The sequence below is a fragment of the Agelaius tricolor genome, unplaced genomic scaffold (genome assembly GCF_023055355.1).
Source record: "Agelaius tricolor isolate 1412-34295 unplaced genomic scaffold, bAgeTri1.0.p SCAF_21, whole genome shotgun sequence".
In the NCBI taxonomy this organism is placed as follows: Eukaryota; Metazoa; Chordata; class Aves; order Passeriformes; family Icteridae; genus Agelaius; species Agelaius tricolor.
Window position 1 is genome coordinate 7,806,109 of NW_027269281.1, and position 22,643 is coordinate 7,828,751.

The window sequence follows — 22,643 nt, forward strand, 5'->3', positions numbered from 1 at the left end:
CTTCCCAGCCAATCAGGAGGTGCTCACGGTGACATCACCTCAGCGGAAGAGGGGTGGGACGAGGATACTTTTATTTCCTTCTGCCTAGAGCGGTGTGGAGGTTTTTGTGTCTGTTTCTGTCTGTTTCCGTCTGTTTCCGGCTCCGGCCCCAACCCTAACCCTGGCCCTGGCCCTGTCCGGGCGTTCCTCTAGCACTTCCTGCCCCTCTCCTAGCTGGACACAGCGACAGACTCTTCCAGGATGGATGAAGGTGGCGAGCCGGGCCCTAAGGGGGCATTTTGCTTCATGCGTCTCAGCCTCTTTCCTTAGCAGAGATGGCTGCCTCGACACCTGCCCTTGGTCCCCTCACGAGGGGCTGCATGCCCGCCCGGCACAGCTGAAGAGGCACTCCTGCTGGATGCCCTGGAGCATAGCACTTTCCCCCAAGAGCAGCTTTAGCAGCAGGTGTTCAGTCTTTTGAGAGGGCCTTGGTACAAAATTAAGGTGTTTTGTTCAAAATGGAGGTGGTAGTTATGTGTGTGAGGGAGGATGTAGAGAGGAGCATTAATCATGGTAAATCACGACTGAAAACAGCTAAAGACTATTATCCCTTAGGTGTTTTATCCTCAGGGGAAGGTAGAAAGCCTGATAGGTTCTTTTCTAGTTTGTTTTTTTTTTTTTCAATTTGGCTTTTTGCAGCACCGTTGTCTTTGGCGTTTGTTAGGTGAAAAGACACCAAAAAAAGGCATAAAAGAAATGCCATATTTTTCAGGAAAATAGTATGTTTACTGATTTTGTGTGACTTGAGACACCAGAGGGTTTCAGGTGATCAGGAGATGGCTTGCTTTTCAGTCTGCCTGTACATCACACTTTTTTTCCCTGTCTTTCTTTTCTCCACAGTGTTGCTCATTGGTGATCATTTGGTTTGGGTTACTCTTAATTTTTGCCTCTATAAGCATAGGGAAAAGTTAATGATCCATATGAACATAAGGAAAAGCACACATCCATCCACATCAGTTTTAAGGCAGCATAATCATACAAATATTTGTATGCCCTTTATTTCCCCTATAATAAGGGAGTTTCTTGGTGGAGAAAAGTACCTCAAAGTTTGACTAAGCACCTCATTGTGCACTGGGCTCTTGTATTCACTCAGAGAAGCCAGATGATAAAGCCAAGCTACTTAAAAGAGTCTCTTTAAGGGAAACCTGGGATGAAGTTTTGCAAAGTGAAGCCAGTGCCAGGCATTATTTCCTCTGGTCTAGCTGTGGAAAGGGAGGAAGAGGTGTTTTATGATTGTTGTATGGAAAATCATGCTATGAAAAGCCAGTGTCCATAAAGGAGACAGAGGAGTCCTGCAACTCTATTTGAATAAAGAGAGAGAGTGCACTGGAGCACATGCCTGTTATAGATACATGTTATAATATTTGCAAATTTTTGCAAATTTGCTTTTTGCAAATATTAAAATGGATTCTATGTGTGTGATGTTAAAGTAACTTTGTTATAAAGATATAGTTCTTATTTCTGTTGTTAATTAAGCTTAGTGAAATAGCTGATATAAGTATGCTTGTGTTAAAATGCCTGCTTGGATGGGATAACATCCAATGAACATATGAAGAAGACACCTGCTACAGATATGCCAACTATCAGCACTCACTGTCTGAAGACAGTGTGGACCAAGACCCAAAAACTGGAGATGATAAGAATGGACAAAAAAACACAACCAAGGAATATGCATGCTCTAAAAGGGCAGACCCAAGGAGGAGTCATGCTGAACAGTTCTTGGAACATGTAAACTAGTTCGGAGAAAAAGTTTACTATGCATAAGGGTCTATGAATATGTAACAGGCTGATGTAATTAGAAACGGTATATAAAGGGTGTTTCCAAACTAGCAGGTATGGTCTTGGCTAAGTGCTAAGATGCACTCAGCCGACCTAATACCCTTTGCTCTGTGGTCCTTGTCTCCAATTGTCCTTTATTAAACTTTTTAGATTTTCACAGGAGAGTGAACATGTTTTTCACATGCCCGTGGGGTTTTCTCTCTCAGGGTTTCGGTGGGCACAGCCTCCTTTTATCCTAAATTCCTGGCTGCATGTTGCCCCCTCTTCCTTTCCCCACTGGCTGAGGTACTAGGAAGGTACTGAAACAGAGTGGAAATTTTTCAGAGTAGAAATCCATTTCAGATTTAGGTGAAATGTGCCTCTTTGAATTATTAAGTCTGTAGCATAGCTGTTTGGTCTGCGTTCAAGACTGCCTGTTCTCGCAAAAAAACTATGCTCGAAAAACTGCTTCAGCCGAAGGACTGAGATAAGAGGGGGACCCCCTTGAACTTTGAAACAGACGGAGACCAGGGCTGAGGCTGCAGGAGACTGGGCAGGATGACCCAGGAGTTCTTTCTGTACTTTCTGAAAAAAAAAAAAAAACTAGCTGCAAGTGTAACGTGAAATCAGTAAAATGAATATGTATGAACCTATTCTGAAATTCTATGCATATGAATCAGAGTAAGGGAGATAAAAAAGGATTGGGAGTTCTCAGGGGTGTTAATGTCCTTTAGGGGGAACAACGATCCCCACGTGTCCAGCGCTGTAATAAACATACTGGCTTTACAACTTTTACAAAGTTGTGAAGTTAGATTTTTTCTTTCTGCAAATCAGTACAGCCTTCCCGAACCGCCTACCACATATCCCCCCTTGAACCTACTGTTTTACCCCAAAGTTCAGAAGTTCAGCCTTGTGTAGACCCCACTTGTCTGTTTCAGGAGCCAAGCTGTCTGGGCCCTGTAACAAACCTGCTGCCCAAAGTTAGTAGAGACATAAAGACCTATTTCAAAGACGTTAACACCCACACCTTCACCCACAGAATTGTTTGTAAAGACATTGGCACACATCTTCCCGATCACTGTGGTCAGATTTTCCCACAGGAGATATGTAGAACTTCAGATTGTGCATGTTATAATCAACAGGAATATGCTCACAGGCTGTCTCAGTAAAATATCACTGTGCTGGTTTGGGCTGGGGTAGAATTAATCTGCTACACAGTAGCTAGAAACGGTGTTGATAATAGAGGGCCTCTCCTATGCTTAAACTGACGGGGCCCGGGGAGGCCGCCAGCGAGAGCCGCCGATCCGTGCAGGGCAGCGGGGAACGGACAAGTGGCGAAGCCGGGAAGCTTCGCTCTGAGCTCCGCTGGGGGCGCCGCCCCGCCCCCGACGGGGCCACGCTGCCTGGCAGCCGCAGAGGGTGGGCAAGCTCGCCGCTATCCTTCCTCCGGTTGCTAGGAAACGAGACTCGGGAAGGGTGGGACAGCCGTCGCAGAGGCACGGTGTGACTGTCGTAAAAACATCTCGGAGAAAATGTCGTGAAGCGCAGTCGGTACGGTCTGTGACGAAGAGAGTGACCGGGCCTGGCTCCCCGCACTTATTTGCCCCGTACCCCGGTGGCCCCCTCCCCCTCTTGCTCCATGTGGGGCCCAGGTTGGGCTCTCGGCTTCTCCTCCTTCTCCTCCTTCTCCTCCTTCTCCTCCTTCTCCTCCTTCTTCTTCTCCTATGGCCCGGAAAACAGTTAGCAGGAAGCGGAAAGCGGCGACGGCTGCCGCCGGGGGGCTCCAGGGGGAGCAGGTAGGCTGGGGGGCCGGAATGGGTGTATGAGGGCAGAAGCCTATATGGCGGTGCCTGGGGTGACCCTGACGGGGGGTCGCCGTGTCCCGGTGCCCGGTTGAGGTAGGGGAAAAGGGCGGGGTCTTTCGGTGCCTGGGGAAGGTATCCTGGGGGGGAGATGGTGGGAAGGAGTAGTCCCGGCCACGGTGGCTGTCGGTGCGATACAGCGGGCAGCTTCCCCCCGTCTCTGCTCTCTGCCCCGGTGGCCCTGGGAGCTCCGGGAGCTCTCTGTTCGGCCCGTAACCGCCGAGTCCCCGCTGCCCCAGAGCTGAGCGTTACTGCGAGGCCACCCCAGGCCGGGCCGGAGGAGGCCGATGAACGGCGCGGTCAGTATCAGATGGCCCCCGCGGTGTCACCTCCAAACCTGCCGAGCTCACGCCAGGAGGCTGTCGGGGCTTTTCCGTTTAAAGTGCTTCTTGTCTTCCTCTTGTTTCTGTAAGCTTTTGGTGTCCCAACGGTGCCGAGACGGGGTGGATTGTTTTCAGTATTATGGCAGTGTTACTTCTTTAGCAAGTATTTATGCTTAATTTTATGTTGCTGAAGGCTTTATCACAATTTATGAGTTAATCTTCGTGTATGGTATTATATGGGTAGTTTGGAAGGCTTCAGTATTTTGCTGAGAATATATTTGAATTTAGATGGCTTGTGTCTTAAGTTTGTTCTAGTCGCTTTATCTAAGTTTAATGCTTCTTTTCCACAGTATGGGTGGGATCACTCAGTTCACAAAAGGAAAAGACTCCACCGGGTGAAAAGGTCTGTGGTGTACTACCTGAAAGGTAGAGAGGTCAGGATGCAGAATGAGTCCAGCTATCACCGCTTGTTGCATGGATATGCAGCCCAGCAGCTTCCCAGCCTCTTGAAGGAGAGAGAATTTCACCTTGGAATCCTTAATAAAGTATTTGCCTCCCAGTGGCTGAACCATCGGCAAGTGGTGTGTGGGACAAAATGCAACACAGTAAGTGCCACCTATCTTTTGCTTCTTGCTGTTAATTATTCTACCCCCAAATGACACTTACCATAATTGAAGTATGTAGATAGCCAAGGAATATATTAGGAAATAATTAGGTGTGGATTCCAATTTGTGCACAATTAATTTTGAATAAAGGTAATGCTTAACGATCACCTATTCTCATCTGAAAACATGGCACTATGCGTATGGCCTGAAACCTGAACATGAGGCCTATATCTCATGCAGCATCTGTCTAATCCACATAGAGCGATTTACATCTATTTGCAGCATGGCAAGCAACAGTAGGGTTTGATCTTTCTTCCTGTCCTGCAAATGTAAAGTTAATGAATGATGTTAGCTTTGCTAAATGGTAGCTAACATGCCTGGCAAAACTTGCTAGTAAGACTCTATTTTTATTGTGCTCAGTCTTTTACCATTTGGTTTTATGTATGGTTCTGTGCTTCTGACTTGGGTCTGGAGCATCTCTCTTATGAGGAGAGACTGTGGGAGCTGGGCCTGTTTAGTCTAGAGAAGACTGAGAGGGGATCTCAATGCATATAAATATCTCAAAGGCAGGTGCCAAGAGGATGGTGCCAGACTCTTTTCAGTGATGCCCAGTAACAGGATGAGGAGCAATGCCCATAAACTACAACACAAGAAGTTTTACCTCAACATGAGGAAGAACTTCTTTACGTTGAGGGTAGCAGAGCACTGGAACAGGCTGCCCAGGGAGGTCACGAAGTCTCCCCCTCTGGAGACATTCAAGACCCATCTGGACATATTCCTGTGTCACCTGCTCTGGGTGGCTGTGCCTTAGCAGGGGGTTGGACTGGATGATCTCCAGAAGTTCCTTCCATCCCTAATGATTCTGTGACTTCAAAAAGTTGCTACAAAACTAAAAACTATGGTTAAACTCCAGATATTCTTCAAAGTAGCTAGAAATGTTCCAAACTGAAAAAAAATTAATTTAGATCTTCAGGATTATTCTTTTGCTTTTCTAGTTTGTAATTTTTTTCCCACTCTAAATCTGTTTTTAGTGTTTAAATAACTTCCCTTGCTTATGTATCTTTACATGCTTTAGCAAAATTGGAAATCTGTTCGGACTCTGTTATTGTGGCAGGGCACCCTCAACACAGGGAATAAAGAGCCTTGACTCCGTGATTGCAGAAGGCTGAACAAATGCTTTATTAAGCTATACTATACTATACTATACTACATACTACACTAATACTATACTACTACTATACTAAAGAGAAACCCGTGACCCTTACAAACAGTCACAACACAGCTTTGACCTAATTGGTTAATCAATCAAAACCACCATCACCAGAGTCCGATTAAGAAGCTACCTTTTGGTAAATAATCTCCATAACACATTCCACATGTGCACAACAACAGGTGCAGAGATTAAGATAAGAATTGTTTTTCTCTGAGCTTTCTCACAGCCTTCCCCAGGAAAAATCCAGGGAAAGTTGTGCCTGCTGCTCTCTGTGAAGAGAGCTGTGGCCACACTCTGTCATGTTTCAGATTTCATATTTCCAAAGCATCCCTTTATAGGAAAATATTAAAATAATGTAGTATGTGATTAATAAATGGAGGACATCATACTTCTTAGGTAATGCTCTCTCTGCTGGAGTTAGTGGCCCAACTTCATTGGCTGAGGTTTCAATGTCATATATGAAATTCTAATTGAATTAGTGCAAAATCCCAAACCTGTTCTTTGCAGGTTCGTTAGTGCCACAAAAATGAATTGAGCATTGTAGAGAATGTATAGATCAAGCAGCTCTAAAATCTCAAAGTATATCACTAGGTGTGATTATTTCTTTGCCTCAAGTTTTGGGTTTTTTGGGTTTTTTTTTTGTGAAAGCCATACTCAATGATCTGACCTGCAAGGGACAGTGTTTTTTGGTTTTGTTTGTTTTGTTTTTTCATTTCAGATGTTCTGTTATTATTCATAGTTACATAGCAGGAGGCTTTCATGCAGTAGGTCTTAAGAAGCAAGGCCTAGCTGTATAAACAAAACAGTCTTTTGACAGGAATTAAGTCTGAAATAGAATCTCTCTGCCTTCAGTTTCCATGTGTGTTCATTGCCTTGGTCTCAAGAGTATTTGGTTTTCTGTGAACTGCATGTGATACCCATGTCTATCTTCATAATCTGGTAGTTTCTGTGCCAAGTATAGTGTGGGTGGTAGAGATTCCCTTTAGCAAGCAATGTCTCTCACTTCTCCATCCTTTGTCATCTGTCAACATGTGCTGTCTCCCAACCTCCTGAAATTAAATGTGGAGGGCAAGACACAAAAAGTGACAAATGTGATTTTGGCACTGAACAAATTCAGTTATATCAAAGTGTGTGCCCGTTAGATAGTGCTTCAAAGTTTCACATCAAGATGGATTGTCTGATTGTGTGGTCTTGTCTCCAGAAATGTAGTTCAGTCAGTCAATTTGTTACCAAATGTCTGAAAACTGGAATGAGATTCCTTAACACCAGCTTTTTGTGTTAAAGAGGGCATCATTTATTCATGCACCTGGAAGGGCATGGAGGATCACTCCTTCCTAACATGCCCCCCTGATTTCTACAAACGTGTTGCTAATATACAGTCACTACATGCATATTATAATTTGCCCATTACCATAAAAATCCTCCCCAAGTTCCCAAACTCAGTCCTTGTTTTGGCTGTAGCTGCATTCTTAAACCAGATGTCTCCTCTTTATCTTCTAACGTCCTTGCTTGGAGAACAATTTCTGCATGCCTTGCTTCTCTGCTAAAGATCCACAGACAGTGTCTTCTCTGCTAAAAGTTCACAGTCACAGTGTCTTTCTACTAAAAGCTCACAGTTACAGTAGAAATTGAATTAACTTTCTTGGTATCAAATTCACTGGCTTCTTTTACCACTGCCCACTTCTCAGACATTTCTTTATATCATGAATTGTTTCTCTGCACTCTTTCAAGTAGGACATGTGAGGCCATTACCCACTTGCATTGCCTGTACAGCACAACCTGTAAGTAGGTTTTGTGCTAAGATCAGTGCACGTTCTGATCTCCACCAGAAAGCAGGCATACGTTTGATGTCTTAGTGTTTAAAGAGTCCATGTTTCTTTTGGGCTTGGCATTTTATCAGTAAATATGTATTGCTGCAGAACAGAAGCCAAGCATTCTGTTAACGTAGAAAAAAGAGGTGTTTATTGTTATAAATTATCAAATCGTGAGCCAAAATTATCAAAAATTTAGCAAAGATTTATTAATTTGTCTGCAAGACTGAAGTTCGGTCTTCGAAACCACCACAGCCAAAGATACAGTGTCGAGCCCAGGGTCGACACCGGGTGAACCTGGATCTGACCTCCAGAGTGTCAGTCTCCCCCTCGGTTCACAAATACTGCTTCTTGCAGCGAGGTTTTATACAGTTTATTTTGCCCGAGGCAAAGATGACCAAATTTCCTTTGTATCTCTTCACATGCATCGCTGTTTCTTTCCATGTGCAGAGCTGGACAAAAGCCAGGTCCAGGTGTGTAGTCAGTGACAATAGACACCGGGGAAGCCATGTATTCAGATGTATCAGGGTGGCATCGCTGACTATCTTGATAGATGCAATCGGCAAGGCGATAATGCTTTTGGGGTTCATCCCGTGCATCTGGGAACTGGTTGAATCTGAATAAGACAGCTGCTCCCGGCTGAGGTGGTCAAAAGACATGGTTTGGATTTCACAATATTTTATGCATTAATAGCATGAATTATCCCTACCATATATTACATTTATAATCTAAATAAAAGTATAGACTAGGAATCAAAAAGTGCTACTCAGTGTGACCAGTGGGGGTATTGATATAATGACACTGTAAGCATTGTCTTGCTTCTGTTGTTAGCAAAAAGCAAATCTGAAGGAAAACAATAACATCATTTTCCAGCTTGGCTGAGGGTGAAATTTTTGTCTGAAGTTGTACTTTTGCAGAATAGGATGTTCCCACATGCTAGTTCTTGCTGGCACCGATGTGTGTGTGGTTGGGGAATCAGCTGGATCAGCTTCCTGCTTTGTGCAGATGGACTTTCTTGTAGGGTTAGTTTTACTGAGACAGATATGCAGCTGATCTTGTAGCTATCTGAGGGCTAGTTGCTGTCGTAGGGGTCGTGAAACTGTTTGGGTGGATGAAGAGGCAAGTGGATTCTCAGAGATTGGCTTAAGCCAATTGTGAAACTTCATCACAGTTGATTTTCTCTTAGTGACTCAATTTTTAGCAGTGCAATGTGTTATTCTTGGGTTTCTTTCAAATGGTAATATGAATGACAAGAATGTGCCTGTGATTTCTGAGAGCTGTATGTGAGAGCTGGGACACAGAGCATGTCAAGTACTTCCTGTGTATACTAAGCAGTATTTTTCATGCATGTTCTTTATGTTTTGTAAATCTATGTCCATCCTGCTTGCATAATAAAAAATGCTGTAGCTCAAGGTGTCACCCTTTGTTTGGTTGATTTGTATGATCAACTAAAAGATAGGGCTGCCTGTTCATCTGCTGTTCTGTATGCAGGGGCAGCAACAGAGGACACTAGAGTCTAAGTGCTGCCATGAAATGACATTTAGTAGGCCTAGGGTTTAATTTTGCTGTGTAAAGTCAATGCTTTCAGTTAAAGATGCATGGGAAAGGCGCTTATATTTAATCAATTGGTAACTTTGTTGGGTTCCTGTTTCTCCCCTCCCCCAAACTGTTGTCTCCAAAAGGCAGGTCATAAAATGGAATTATACTTGATGAAAGAGCCTGGCAAACTGTTCTGATCACAGTATTGTATATAAATTAAGGATGGATTTTCCAGTTCACACTCTGGTTTATAGATACTTGATTCCTTGCCACAGTCTTTACTTTTGGCAAACTGATTAATGAAGTTCCTTAGTTAATGAAGCAGGGCAGTTTCTAACTTGATTGTAAGCAGTTTGAAAAGGGGACAGCTGCAGTGTTGCCTTTTTCCCAACCTGGAAATGAAACTCAAGATAATTTTAGTAAGGGGGAAATATAAAAGGGGATCTTTATTTGAAGGCCTTCAGAGGCAGTTATGGAAAGATGTCCACAAAAGCCCACCCCTCCCAGGGGTGAGTACATATTTATATGTTTTAGGAAATTAGCATAATTGATAAAAAGCACCAATTAGGAGGACAAGCGATGATTCAATTTCCCCCCCAGGTTAAGCCTCTTTTCTGGAGTTCCCCCCTCAGCACTAGCTGTACTTTGTTCATGAAAATGTATCTCTGAGAGTTGTTCTTGGCCTTGGTTCCCAGGAAGAACCAAGATAGCACTGGGGCCTTGTACCCCCTGGGGCTTGGAGCTCTGGAATTTGTTTTATCTTTCTGCCTAGGGAAAGGCCATGGAAAAGTACTGGGAAAACAAGTCACTAATACAATAGGCTACAAAGCTACACATATATTTGTGAAGAATACAGAGAACATATAAAAGAAAAAGGGTAAAACCCAAACGGCATCAGCAGAGTAATTGGATGGGGGCCTGTCGTGGTTTGACACAGGCACCCATGAAAGTCGCTCGTTCACCCTCCCCTGCCACATCTGGGCAGAGGAGAGAAAATTTAATGAAGGGTTCACAAATTGAGATAAGGACCCGGAGAAAACAATTCAAGGGAAAAACAGGCTCAACTTAAACTTGCAAAGTGAATTTATTACTAACAAAATCAGAGTAGGATAATGAGAAGTAAAATAAGCCCTTAAAACACCTTTTCCCTCCAGCCCCTCCCTCCTTCCCACCAACAGTGCAGGGGGACAGGGCACGGGGGTTTTGGTCAGTTTGTCACCTGAAGATTTTCTTCCACTGCTCTGGGAGAGGAGTCCTTCCTCTGTAAGGCCATGGGGTCCCTTCCACCGGAGACAGTTCTCTGTGACCTTCTGTCGCTATAGGACACGAAATAAAATGACATGCACGCTGGAACCTCCAAGGTAAAAAAAAGTGTTATAAATGATCAATCGAAAAGCTAAATTATCAAATTGCGAAAGATTTTGTTTTCTGCGACCAAAATATGGTCCTCAAAAACCCACAGCCAAAGAGACAGCGTCAAGCCCGGGATCACGCTGGGTGAGCATAGGTACAACCTCTATCGCACTGGACCTCCCTCTGTTCACAAATGCCGTTTCCAGCAGGCTGTTTTATACAGTTTTTTATGCCTGAGACAGAGGCACCCTGATTTCTTTTGTAATCCTGCATATGCATGAGAGTTTCTTTCACTGTGCAGGGCTGGACAATCGGTTTCCTGAGTAGTGGCAGGCATTGATGTGTCAGGGGAAGTCCGTATTCAGATGTATCTTTCTGGTGGACTTCTGTTATCTCGATGGATGGTATCAGTTGAGGATGATCACTTTTGGGTGTCTCTTGATTACTCCTGACTAGGATGATCATCATGCTGGCCACATCTATTCATGGGTAAACGGGGGTATTGTTCTGCTGCCTTCAGGAATTTCAACATTCCGAACTAGATATCTGTCTCTGGGCTGCTTGTGGTCAGAGACTCGTTTGGATTTTACAATCTTATAAAATACATTCTCTCTTGAAGCATGAATTATTTCATAACATATATTACAGAAGGGAAGTTTATTTTTGACTCCAACATTTATAGACTTTCAAAAGTGACAGTGGATTGGAGGATGAAAGTGCACCCTCTCCAATGACACTGGACAAACCAAGTCCATCAAATTTCTCCTTCTCCTAAAAAGAATGTAAAACAATAATTATTTACAGAAAATTGCGTGAGAAAGTTCATTACAAGAATGTAAACATCAGAAGGCTTAGAAGAACAGGGCGACGACCTCCTTCAGCGTGAGTCCACTATCACGAGTAGCAGCTGTACTGCACCTGCTGCAACATAAATTTCCCCCCACGGGCAGACAGTCCTCCCAAAACTGCTGCAACGTGGGGCACTCTTCCACAGGGTGTAGTCCTCCAAGGACAGGCTGCTCCAGCTTGGAAGCAGGGGCCCCCTCTCTCCACTGGGTCTTCCACTGGATCACAGCCTCCTCCAGGCATCTACCCGCTCCAGCATGGGCACCTCCCCCATGGGCTGTGGGTGGATCTCTGCATCCCCTGTGGACCCATGGGCTGCAGGGGGACAGCCTGCTTCACCATGGTCTTCACCACGGCCTGCAGAGGAATCTCAGCTCCGATGCCTGGAGCACCTCCTCCCCCTCCTTCACTGACCTTGGAGTCTCCATGCTGTTTTCCCTCACATGTTCTCACCTCCTCCTCTTCTCTGACTAGAAGAAAAAACTATTGTGCCCACTTTGTTTTGGTTTTCTTCTTAAATATGTTATCACAGAGGCATTACCAACCTCTCTAATTGGCCCAGCTTTGGCCAGTGGCTCATCCATCTTCAGAGCCGTCAGGGATTTGCTCTGCTGGACATAGTGGAAGCTTCCAGCAGCTTTTCACAGAAGCCATCTCTATGGCCCTCCCGCTACCAAAAAACAGGCCAAGCAAAACCAACACAGTGGTCTTCAGATCCTCTGCATCCCCAACTCTAAAATCCCAGGGGTCAACCTTCAGTCTCCCCAGTGCTTTCTGCCAATGGCTCCAGGAAGGATCATTCTCCCCAGCTGTGGTGTAGAGCACATTGTTTTTTACATCTTTCCCTGTTCTGACTGCCCTGAGAGACTACAGCATGAACTGTCTCCTGTTTGATTTGCTCAAAGGCTTTTTGTTGCTCAGGGCCCCATTGGAAATAATTCTTCTTCCTGGTCCCTTGATAGGGAAATCTTATTATAATTTGGAATATACATTCTCCAAAATCCCGCAATGCCTAAGAAAACTTGTGTTTCTTTCTTGTGAGTTGGTGGGGACATTACTGTTATTTTGTTGAGCATATCTACTGGTATCTGGCAATGCCCATCTTGCTATTTTATTCCTAAAACCCGTATCTCTTGGGCAGGTCCCTTGACCTTGCTTTGTTTTATAGCAGAATAGGCTTTCAGAAGGATTTGGACTATTTTCTTACCTGTCTCAAAAATTTCTACTGTATTTCCCCACACAATGACTTAATCAATGTATTACAGGAGTTCTGGAGCTTCATCCTTTTCCAGTGCAGTCTGGATCAGTCCATGGCAGATGGTATTGCTGTTTCCACCCCTGGGCAGTTGGTTCCAGGTGTACTGGAAGCAAACTGTGGCCTGCATTCTGCTGCCAGAGGGATTGAGAAAAACCCACTGGTGATATCAGTTGAGACACCACTTTGCTGCCTTTGACTCCAGCTCTTACTGAAGTTCCAGCATGGCAGCACTCAGTGATTGTGTGACATTGTTCAGGCCACGAATATCCACTGTCAGTCTCCATTCTCCATTAGACTTTTGCACTGGCTAAATGTGGCTAATAAAGGGTGAGTGGGTCCTGCTCATCACTCCTTGGCTCTCCAGTTAAGAAATCAGCTTATGGGTTGGAATCAGGGTGTCAGTTATTGCAATATTACTGCTAGTTCACTGTTGTGGTAGCGATCTGCACCTGCTGTTCTTCAACCTTCAGTAACCCCACAACTAAAAAGTTCTCCGAGAGACTGGGCAGGGTAGACAGCTGATAACTTTCCTCTGTCTCCAGGGCAGCTATACCAAAAGCCCACTGGTACCCTTTTAGATCCTTGAAATACCCTCTCCTGAGGTAATCTATGCTAAGGACGCAGGGAGCCGCTGGGCTGGTCACAGTGGGCTGCTTTTGCCATTCATTCCCAGTCAGGATGATTTCAGCCTCCAATACAGTCAGATGTTATGATCCCTCTGTCACTCCAGAAATGCAAATGGGTTCTGCCCCTCTAAAGCTTGATTTCATTAGGATACACTGTGCACTGGTATGTACTAGAGCCTTGTACCCCTGTGGGTCTGATGTGCCAGGCCATTGGATCTACAAGTCCAGTAAACCCAGTTTTCCTTCTCTTCCACCTGGCTGGAGGCAGGGGCCCTCTACTTCTGATCATAGGATTCTCTACTTAATTCTTGTAGAAATGGATTAGAATTTTCTTCTGTAGGATCGGGAGTAAGATCAGTCCTTCCATTCTGCCTGAGAAACTGCCCACTGTAGCTTGAAGCAGCAGCTTTCCTGCAAGAACCCTCTTTTGTGATTGTTTTGCCCTGCAATTCCTCTACCTGTGCCTCTAGGATTGAGGTAGGTTTTCCATTCTACTTCCTCATGCCCTCTCTGTGGTCCCACAGGCAAAACCACAAGGTACCCCATGGTGTGTACCTTCTATATCCTCTCTTTTGAGTAAGAGGATGCTTAATGGTAATAGTTGAGATGCTGGTCCCTACAGGTGTAGAGTAGGGCATATCCTCTTTGAGTTGGTGGAACTCCCAGGACAGTTTTTCCACAGCTGACATGAGAGAGGGAGAGATTGTCTTTGTATTCCCAGAGCTGGTGTCGTGGGTTTGGGTTCTTCAGGGAATTTTTTTCCCATCTCCTGTGGGGAGAGGGGGTTGCCTGAGAAACAGCAGAATAGGCAGCTGGAATGACCATCAGGGACTCCAAAAATATCCGATGACTCATAGGACTACATCAATCCATTGTGAAACTCCCTGCCCTGGGGGAGGTACCACCTGAACCTGACCACATGTAATCTCAAGGTCTAGGGGCTTGGGACACCACCACTACCACTGGACAGATCCAGAGGAGGACCCGAACTTCCACAGGAGGACCAGACTTTCCATAGGACCACCACTTTAAACAAGACTGTGAAAAACGCCAATGACTTGTTTTAAAATTTTAAAAGTTTAATAGTAATAAAATGGTTATAAAAATAGTAATACAAATTAGAGCAATAAGAATTTGGACAATCAGAGTTAGGACAATAAAGGACATTAAAAGCAAAGAATTACGAACATTCGGATGCTTTCCTCTTGAAAGCATAGCTTGCTAACAAAGCATTAACTCTTAAAAGCAATAGCCTGTTGCATATTCATATATCTCATACAAGATACATACATTCCTTTCAAACTAGGGATTTCTCTGGTTATTGTCAACTTTCCCCCCCTTCATCTTGTTGGCCCCTCAGTGTCTGGAAGGAGGTAGAAGGAGACTAGTTCTTTACGATAAGGAGACAATAATTCTCTTTGGGATTTTAGTGTCTTTTTGCTGTTATCTCTGTGTGAAGAATTTCTGGATTATCTCATCCCTATCTTGAACTAGTTAAAAAAAGTATATTGCATAGCATAGTTTCTCTTTTAACATTTTGTTATAGCCTAAAACTATATTTAACACACTGCTGAAAAGGATTAATGTCGTTGTTGAGGCGGTCACGACACAAAGCAGAGACCACAAGCAGTCTCAGATGGCGACTCTTTATTATTGAACATGGCTGATGTTAAAAATGCCAATCACTTGTTTTCAAAATTTTAAAAGTTTAATAGTAATAAAATGGTTATAAAAATAGTAATGCAATTAGAGTAATAATAATTTGGACAAATTGAATTAGGACAATATGAGACAATAAAGACAAAGAGTTACGGACTTCCGGCTACCTTTTTCTGGGCAGCACGAGCCCGAAAAAGGACACCTGTTAACAAAGAATTAACCCTTAAGAACAATAGCCTGTTGCATATTCATACACTTCATACATGATGCATAAATTCCATTCAAATACAGGATTCTGTCTGGTCATCGTCAACTTCTTCCTCCAAATCCTAATAGCGCCTTCGAGGCGGGAAGAAGTTGGTTTCTTCTGATAAGAGGGCCATAAATTCTTTTTCTCTGAAAGATTTAGGTGTCCTGTGGCTGCTATCTCGCTGCAAGTCCTTTCTTTTTAAAAAAAGTATCCTACATAGCATCATTTCTATTTTAATAATTTTTATAACCTAAAACTATATTTAACACAGTACTTAAGAAAACTAATACAGCATTGCTTTCTAACACAACACATATAATATTCATTTTAATATTTGCGAAAAGCCAATCATAAAATACATGCATTTTTCACAATCCCCACTCTTAGTCTTTGTAAATCCTTTGGCTTGAGCAATATTTCTTATCTACTTGCATCTTCTGGACTATGCTGGCAAAATAAAACAGGGGATTACACAAGGAAGAGATATAAAATCAGTTGTAACACATGATGATCTTAATTTCTTCTAATACATTACCCCACCAGCTAGGTTTTAACATTGTTTTCTAATTATTTTGGACCGGTACCTGGGTTATTATATGCATATATATATATTTTTTTTCTTTGATTTCTCTCGCTTTTGCTAGAATGACTTTTCTGTGGTCATCAATCTTCAACAATCTGATATATTAAACTTTCCACAAACACCCCCTTCTTTTGCCAATAAATAGTCTAAAGCCAACCTATTCTGATACACTACAGGTATTGTTTGGCTTAGCTGACTTGATATTAACTCTAATCCCTGGGCAGCTTTATTTGCTATCATTTCTATAACTGCTTGGAGTCTTGTAATATGACTCAATAGATAATTTGGGGTCAATACAGAGTTAAATTGCTGTGCTGGTTTTACCTTTTCATTTACTATTTGTTTTTTTACCAAATCTTGAACTGTCTCTTCAAGATTAAATGTAAAACAAATCCATCTATCTCCTTTTGGACATTCAATTTCAAATCTATTACCACTTTTTCCTAAGTTTCTTGTAATCCAATAATTTTCTCCTTTTTGCCTACAGGTTCTTAATTTGGATGGGTTATAACAGTGGCTGTTGACATAGGTGTGTGTAATAAAAGAGGAACTTTGGTTTCTTTCTATGTAGTGCTTTTGGTAGCATTTGTGACACAATCTTGCTGGTATCCCGAAAGGGAAAAGACGACAAATGAGTGACAGAAACAGGAATAACAGAGGTCCAGTATGGCTTATACTCCCACCTCCCATGCCTGTGAGGTTGCAACCCACAGCAGGTATATTTGATCTTCTCGGTGGCGAAATACAGAGGCCAATCTGGTCTTGCCCTCTATTTCCTTGTCACTTTCTCTTAACTATTTTTTAGGCAAATTGTTTTAGACACCGTTTCACTGTGGTCTCCTACCGTTCCTCAGGTATCTCTCATTCAACAGGCACTAATAATTCCCATCCACAAAACAAAGTTATTACTTTACACTTTTTGCAATAAGAGCATAAATTTTGTGAACCACAATACTAATTATTCCCACAATTCAAGCATTTACTTATAACCCAGCTAGCATGTCCAGTATTGGAATGAATCAAATAAAGTTTACTAATGGAAATGGTAATTCCCCTTCTCCCCTGTACAATTCACAGGCTAAGGTCAGAATACAAAAACAGTCTTGATCTTTCTATCTGAAATATTCCTCCCCAAAGGAGATGTTTTATTCAGGCAGTGCTTGAAACCAGTGATACAAGCGTTGTCTTACTTCTCAATTCAGTGTTATTCTTTGTACATTTCTTGGATCATTTGGGTTTTTCCAAACTATTACCACTCAGTCCCCATTGGAAAGTCAGTTCGGTATCACCTGGTTTAAATGTGATAGTCTATTCTTCAGGTTTCTTCACAAGTCTTTTGATTCTGTTGGCATTAATTCACCCTCTTTCCGTGATTCTGATTGTTGCTTCAGTAGTACCTGGAAAGGACTCCTTAATAGCATAGTAATAAAAGAAAGACAATACTGCATTAACTTCTACCATTCGCTTTTCTTCCAAACTTTCTGGGTTTAGCTAAAAGCTTTCTCCACAGCAACCTCTTCTTCTTCTATCCAGCTGCGCTAATAGCTGCAGAGGCAAATTCTTCTTTCTGTGAGTTACAGTTAGTTAAATAAGAAAAGCTAGACCAATTTCAACACGAGATGTATCACATCTATTGCTTTTTACTTTTTCAGCAGCATTTAATTGTTTTAGCCTTACAAACCCATTCTTCAGAAAAAAAAAACAACAACTTCTTTTTAACAGCAAACAAAACACACAAAAGAAAAAAACTAAAAAAAAACTTCTTACTTAAGAAAAACAACCTACTTTGTGAGGTTTGGAGAGTCATCAATCTCTGCTTTGATTTTATCTTTTAGTGCTAGCCCCCTCCCCCTCTCTTCACAGCCTTGCTGTCAATGCTGTTCTTCGCCCTTCCCCCGGTGCTGCCACTTTGCTGCAGGGGAGAACAGCAGAACAGCCACAGGCATGGGGACCCTGGGGGCATACCTTGGGTCTCTTTTGCCCTCTCTCTCTCTCTTCTCTCTCTTTCTCTTTCCTTCTCTCTCTCGACCCACTTACCGGGGCCAACGCTGCTATCCTCGACTCGGGACCCCGACAGTCTGGGAGCCCCCCCCCGGCAGTTCCGCCATGGAGCCAGCCCGCTCCTGCCCGGCAAACCTGTGTCCTCTGCTGCCAGCACTGCCGCCGGGTCACCTCCATGGATCGGTCCCTGCCGCAGTCCCCAAGACCTCGTAGGGAGCGGTCAGACACCTCCCAACCTTGACTACCCCAAACTTGGCGTCCTCAGGTGCTCCTGACATTCTTTTTCTTTCTCTAGTCAACTTATCTTCTTTTCTCTTCAAGGAGGGTCCGTCCTGCTGAACCCTTTCTGGACCCCAGTTCGGCATTGAATAACCTCCTAACAACCATGTGTTAAGACATTTCCCTGCATTTCATGCAAAAAACCCGCATTCACACTCCTGCTCTCTTCTAGCACCAAGATGTCATCACTCCACGTTCTAACATCTCAGAGTTTGCTAACCACCTCCCTACTTCAACTTCTCTCTTTCTTTCCTTCTTACCTGTTTTTTTTTTTTGGTTTTTATTTTTTGATTCAACACACCTCAGATGGTACGAGGTGAACTTAACTAATTTACTTCTAAAAGTAAGCTTAGAACTTTCTTTGACTAGGATTGCTGTAGCTGTTATAACTTAAATACATACTGGCTAGCTGTGGCTTACTGGGTCTAACATCTTTTGATATATAAGCTACTAGATATTTTTTACTCTTCTTCACTCCTGAATTAAAATTTTATGAGCTACTCCATTTTCTGTATTTATGTATAAATGATAAAGTATTTTTCAAACAAGGGTAAGCTTAAAGCTAGTACTTAGGCTAGTTTTAACTTAACTCTTTTAATTTAACAATATCTTCTTTGGTCTGTTTTATATCATCTCCTTCTGTCAATTTTTTTTCATACACAAATTTTGCTACCTGTGTGTACCCCCCAATCTATAATCTATAATATTTCAATAATCTAGGTAATTTTCTGATCTCCCTCTTTGAAGAGGGAGGGAGAAGGAATAAAATTCTTGCAATTTTCTCATGGTTGGGTTTCCAGCTACTTTTATTTATTAAGTGTCTAAGATATTTTACCACTGGGTAGTGAGTCTGAGTTCTTTTATTAACCTCCCTTAAATCTTGTACTAGTCTATAACTCCCATCAGACTTTACTGGGGGAATAGGGATATTATGAGGAGACATACAAGGTTCTAATGCCCTATCCTTTATTAGTCCTTCTATTACTGGCTTCAAACCTTCCTGTCCTTCTAAAGATACAGGATACTGACATACATGTATGGGACAATCTCCTCTCTCAATTGTAACCATTATGGGGTTGATATTTACTCCTCTTCTACTTCCTTCTCCAGCCCAAACTTCTTTGTTGATTTTTTTTTTCTTCGTCTTCTTGGCCTAATTTTAAAACCCTAGCTGTCATTTTCCCATTTTCTGATATAACTCCTATTCTTAATTGCACTTGTAAGACTCTTCCCAATAAATTGCTACCTGCCTCTGGGACCAATAAGACATCTCCCATCCAAATTCTAGTTTCTTCTCTCAATTACCACATCTTTAATGACCAGAAATGTAAAACTTTCTCTTTTTGCCTCTGTTACTTTCACTATATGTTTGCTCACACTATAACTTTTTGGAACATATAACAGGCAGGTTCTCTCTGCCCCTGTGTCTATTACAAATTCTAATTCTTCTTCTTGGGGACCCACTTTTAAAGTTATCACAGGCTCCAGATGGTATTTGTCCCCCCCAAAAAAATTAGAGCTTATGACCTCCCTATTCCTCCTATGTTCCCATCTCTTTAAAGATTTTCAGATCTTCCGCTTACTTAGGACCATTTTCCTATTTCTCTTAAGTTTATCTATTTAGTTGGAGTTTCTTCTTTCTCCTCTAAAAGCTGTCCCTCAAAAACCTTTTGTTTTTGCATTTCGCCTTTGATATGCTGTCTCATTTATTCCCTTGGTTATGTAATTACGATAATTATTCATGTGTTTTCTCCCCTCCTCAATATTTTAACTTTATTTAGGAGGTACAGTTGGCATTTTGTCTTCTCTGGGGGTCCCCGTGGATTATCTTTTTCCTAAGCTTTTATTTCAGTTGCTCTGATTAATTACCTTTCTTCTTGAGAAAAAAAAAAATATTTTCATTACAGACTGCATCTCTTCTCAAGTATAAATGTTTGGACCTAAAAATTGGTCCAATTGTTCAGCTATGCCTATGGAATCCTCTAAATATATCTTTTATTTATTTCTTAAAATTTCAGACCTCAGACGAAGTCAAAGGAGCATTTACAAACCCTGGTCCGTCCCCTCCTGTGAGAACCTCTCTTAATGGAAATAGACTAATCCCTTTATCCCATTCTTTTTGAATTTTTATCTTCTATAGCCTTTCTCCCATATTTTTAGGAAGAATCAGGAGAGGGCTTTCTTTTAACTGAACTTTTAGTGTTTCGATAAGGTGATTCCTTTAGAGAGTTCCCCTGAGCAGCCGGAGCTGTGGTTACCAAGGGAACGGAGCTCAGGACAGGACGGGGGACTTGGCACAGCTCAGGGTCTGGGTCCTCCAAAGGCGGGGTCTGCAGCCGGGATCGCCCGAGGGGCTGTTCCGGTGCAGACCGAGCTGGAGCGTGGATAGCCCCCACATGGCTGATCCGGCAGAGACAAAGCCGGCGACTGACCCCGGCTGCAGCGGCGGTAGCCGACCAGAGTCAGGGCAGCCGGGGATGGGACAGACGGGACCCCCCTCGGTGCGGTCAGCGTGGTAATCACGGTCCACACGACAGGACAGACCCCCACCCCCCGGCACGGCCAGCGGAGGGGACGCGGGCCAGGCGGCCGGACTGGGACAGACGGACTGGGACAGACGGACTGGGACAGATGGACTGTGCCGGAGCCGGCACCGGGGCTGGGGGGTGGTGCAGCTGCGAACGAGTGGGGAAACAGACGGGAATGGATGAGGTAATACTTTGTTCCTAGCTTTATACTTTCCCTGTTTTTCTTTTATTGCTTTTCAAAAATGTTATTTTCTTACAACCTCCCCCCTCCCCAGCATGTGGTATACTCTTTTTCTTCTGGATTAAACGGTTTTTACAAATAAATCCAGAGCTTAACAAATCCAAACTTCTGCTTGGTTACTTTTAAATAGTCGACGAGCTAACTTACGACCTTCTCATGTTGTTTTTCTCATCACTTTTTTATTTATCTTTTGGCAAATTATACATCTTTCAGTTACTTGCTTTTCTACTCCAAAAATCTCAATGCACCTATAGTTCCTTAAAAAAAAAAACGATCACACAAAGCCCGAGTATCCCACTGGGCTTTTTGATACATGTCCTCTGCTATTCCCTAGTAAGCATTTTATTATCTAATTGTCTTTCATCAAGAGGTTTCTATTTCCCCGATTTATCTTGTTCACCACCTGTCTTGTTTTAATTCCCCTTTTTTGCTTCCCTAAACTTTGGAATTTCCAATTTTCCCTCATTTGGAGTTATTATATAACTCTTTCAGCTCCATTTTCTGCTGCGTCTTTAGCTTCTTGAACTGCCAAATTATTTCCCCTTATTTCTGGGGTCTTTACCTTTTGGTGTCCCTTAATATGTACTATAGCTATCTCTCTTAGGTAATTTTAATGCCTCTAAAACCTCTAAGATAAGTTTCTCATGTACTAATCCTTTTCCTCTTGAATTAAGTAATCTCCCTTTTAAAATTTTTCTTAAGGTATGTGCTACTCTAAAGGCATACCTTGAATCAATATATAACTCCTTTCTTTTGTGTTAAATATTCTAATGCTCTTTTTAGAGTATGTAATTCACAAGTTTGCATGTTTTTTCTCATCAACATCTACATACCCTGTATTTTGCAAGGAGTTGTATTTCTGTTTGCTAACATAACTCCCAAAGGGCTATCTTGGGGTATTTCTGTTGGTAATTTTTTCCCACTTTTCTTTCCCGTATCCACCTTACTGGATTTCTGCCCCATTTCTCAATATTCTATCTATTCATCCCCTGCTTCTGTTTTCCACTTTTTACTAACAACGTAAATACCACTTTTCTTTCAACTACTTACACTCAAAAAAACCCCCCACCTTTTTCTCACACTGCTTTTGAATACAATACACTTCCCTCCAAGGAGATATGGTAAGGCTTAAAATGCACAATCCACGTTACCTATACTTTCATTCGTCTACATTCACTCACTTTTATTTCTCATTCACTTTTACACATTCCTTCACACCCTCAAGACACAAAGTGGATCGCTGTCGCCAGAAAATCACGGGTCCCTGTGGCACCCCTCGCCTTGGGGTTGGCCTCTAGGTCTCAGTATCTCCGGGCCTCCTGGAAGGGCCCTGACTCTGGCTGCCTCCAGTGCCCGTTCACCTGTGAGTCTGTGCGTCACTCACACTCTTCAACTCTTCAGCTACGGCCCCCTCACACGCCCGGGGAAAACTAGCTTGGTTTGCAGGTCACTCACTCTCTTCGGCCCAAAAGTTCCCACCTACCCGGGAACAATAGCCTGGTGTGCGGGTCACTCACTCCTCTTTCCACTGCCTCCCCCTTCCTACCCGCTCGGGAAGTTGAGGCTGACGTTGTGTGTCTCTCACTCTCACACACCACAAAACAACAATAAGGTACCTTTTACTTTCACATCACCTATTACAAGTTTAGGTGTTACTGGCCAGTCCCGGTGCTATTGGATATCCCTCAACCCAGCTGTGTTGTCCAACCCCAGATGCTCTTGGGCAATTTTCCCTCAGTCCTGCCGTGTTGTCCAACCCCAGATGCTTTTGGGTATTTTTCCCTCAATCCAGCTGTGTTGTTCAACCCCAGATGCTCTTGGGCATTTTCTGTCCCTCAACCCAGCAGTGTGATACAACTACAGATGCTC

The 22,643-nt window shown here is 43.0% G+C and overlaps 1 protein-coding gene across 1 annotated transcript in view; it reads left to right on the top strand.

Annotated features, from left to right (window-relative positions):
- Nucleotides 1-3,284: 3,284 nt before the first annotated feature.
- Nucleotides 3,285-22,643, top strand: part of LOC139598988 (DDB1- and CUL4-associated factor 12-like) — a 49,071-nt gene continuing 29,712 nt past the window's right edge. Inside the window, exons 1-2 of the mRNA XM_071445921.1 lie at nt 3,285-3,593; nt 4,333-4,587. Of these exons, the coding sequence (XP_071302022.1) occupies nt 3,522-3,593; nt 4,333-4,587 (327 nt within the window). The 5' untranslated portion in view covers nt 3,285-3,521. The remainder of the gene's footprint in view (nt 3,594-4,332; nt 4,588-22,643) is intronic.